The sequence below is a fragment of the Alligator sinensis genome, unplaced genomic scaffold, assembly GCF_000455745.1.
Source record: "Alligator sinensis unplaced genomic scaffold, ASM45574v1 scaffold1905_1, whole genome shotgun sequence".
In the NCBI taxonomy this organism is placed as follows: domain Eukaryota; kingdom Metazoa; phylum Chordata; order Crocodylia; family Alligatoridae; genus Alligator; species Alligator sinensis.
The window spans coordinates 70,397-72,127 of record NW_005843303.1 but is presented as its reverse complement, the minus strand read 5'-3'; the positions used below and the strand labels follow the sequence as shown (position 1 = coordinate 72,127).

The following is a 1,731-nucleotide window of genomic DNA, read 5'->3' as shown; positions in this document are numbered from 1 at the left end:
CGGCTTGGCCCCCTGGGCCCCCGGGGCGGACGGGGCGCGGGGCTCGGCCCCCGCCCGCTGGGCTTCCACCGGCCACGGCCTCGGCCTTTTTTTTTTACCCATGAAGAACAAGCACGTGACGCCCCCCGCACCTCCGCACCCCTCTCCCACAGGGGGGCCAGCCAGCCCGGGCCCCCCCACAGCCCTCCCGCCTGCATCAAGTCCGCCCAAGGTTGCTTTCGCCGCTTCTTTCATTCCTTCGACAGCCCCAAGCCCATGCCCACCGGCCTGGGCAGGGCAGGGGGCGACTGCGGCCTTGACCGCCCCCCCAGGATGCATTGATTCCCCGCGGGGGGAGCCGGGGGGGGACCCGGCTCCGGCCCCTGCTGTTGCATGGTCGTCTTGCTCCCCAGCCGCCTCTGCAAGTTCGTTGCCAAGTTTCCTTCCTTACTATGCCAAAGTCTTCGTCACTTTTTTTGGAGAGAAAAAAAAAAGACACACAGAAAAAAAACCCAGCCACCTCGAGCACGGAGCCGCGCTTCCTTCCTGCCTCTCCCAGCCCTTGGGTTTCTTTTCCTTTTCTTTCTTATATATATTTTTTTTGCATGCGAAAAGAACCAGACAAATGAAAACAAAGCAACAGAAGCAACCAGAAGCGTTTCAATCTATGCCAACCTCTCCGCCGCTTTGGAGGCCTGGGTTTGACGGGATTTCTTTTGCCAAACTTCTAGCGTAGGATCTTTGAAGGCAATACGTCTCCTTCGGAGCCCGAGACTGAACTGACTAGAGCAATAATTAAGGTAATGCATGTTATTTTTAAGACAAATAGGTATTACTGAGAAATCAGGTACATTTTAATCCAATATTCTTAATAGCAACGAATATCAGGGACTATGCCAATGTAGTGGAATAGAGTATATGACGATTCTTCCTTCTCTTCTGATGTATGCACTGCCTGCCTTTTGACGTCATAGTAGTTTTAGGGGATGATAGGCCGGCGGCCCCAGGCCGGGACCTGCCTGCAGTTTAGTTACATTTTTCTAGCCAACCGGCTAGGGACATCCACCTCGGCCAGGGGGGCCATGGGCTCTGGGCTGGGTCTCCCGTGGGCTCTGCCTGGACAAGTCGCTGGAGATTTGTCCTCGCTGCCCACCCGCACATGGACACACACGGATGCACATGCACGTGCACACACACACAGAGACACAGTCACACACGTGTAGGCACAGACACGTATGCAGAAACACGGGCACGCACCCACGGACATGGATACAGGGACACGGAGACAGGACCGCTGTGTGTGTGAGTGTGTCACACGTGCAGAAGTACACAGGCAAACATAGAGTGGCTGTCACAGGCACGCCAGGACACAGTCACAGACACAAGGACACACAGAGAGAAACGCAGAGACACACAAACACACTCACACCCATGTGTAGATTAACACAATCTTAAACACTCTCTTGCACGCACCGAAACACACTCACAGACAGACACAGAAACACACCTGCAGACACACACAGGGGCACATACAGGGGCACACGCTGATGTGGAAACACACTCAGGCAAGCGTAGAGGAGCACTTGCACACATACACACACATAGGAACACACACGCACTCTCACATGCACACACACACACACACTCACATGCACGCACACAGAGGAACCCACAGTCTCTCGCACTCTGTCTCTCTCACAGACACACACACACACAGAGGAACACCAACTCTCTGAGTCACACACACACAGG

General features: G+C 54.9%; 1 protein-coding gene across 1 annotated transcript in view; it reads left to right on the top strand.

Moving 5' to 3' along the window:
- Positions 1-331, top strand: part of SCRT1 (scratch family transcriptional repressor 1) — a gene marked incomplete at its 3' end in the record, with an annotated part of 8,318 nt that extends 7,987 nt beyond the window's left edge. Inside the window, exon 3 of the mRNA XM_025194781.1 lies at positions 153-331. Within this exon, the coding sequence (XP_025050566.1) occupies positions 153-331 (179 nt within the window). The remainder of the gene's footprint in view (positions 1-152) is intronic.
- Between the last annotated feature and the right edge of the window lie 1,400 nt (positions 332-1,731).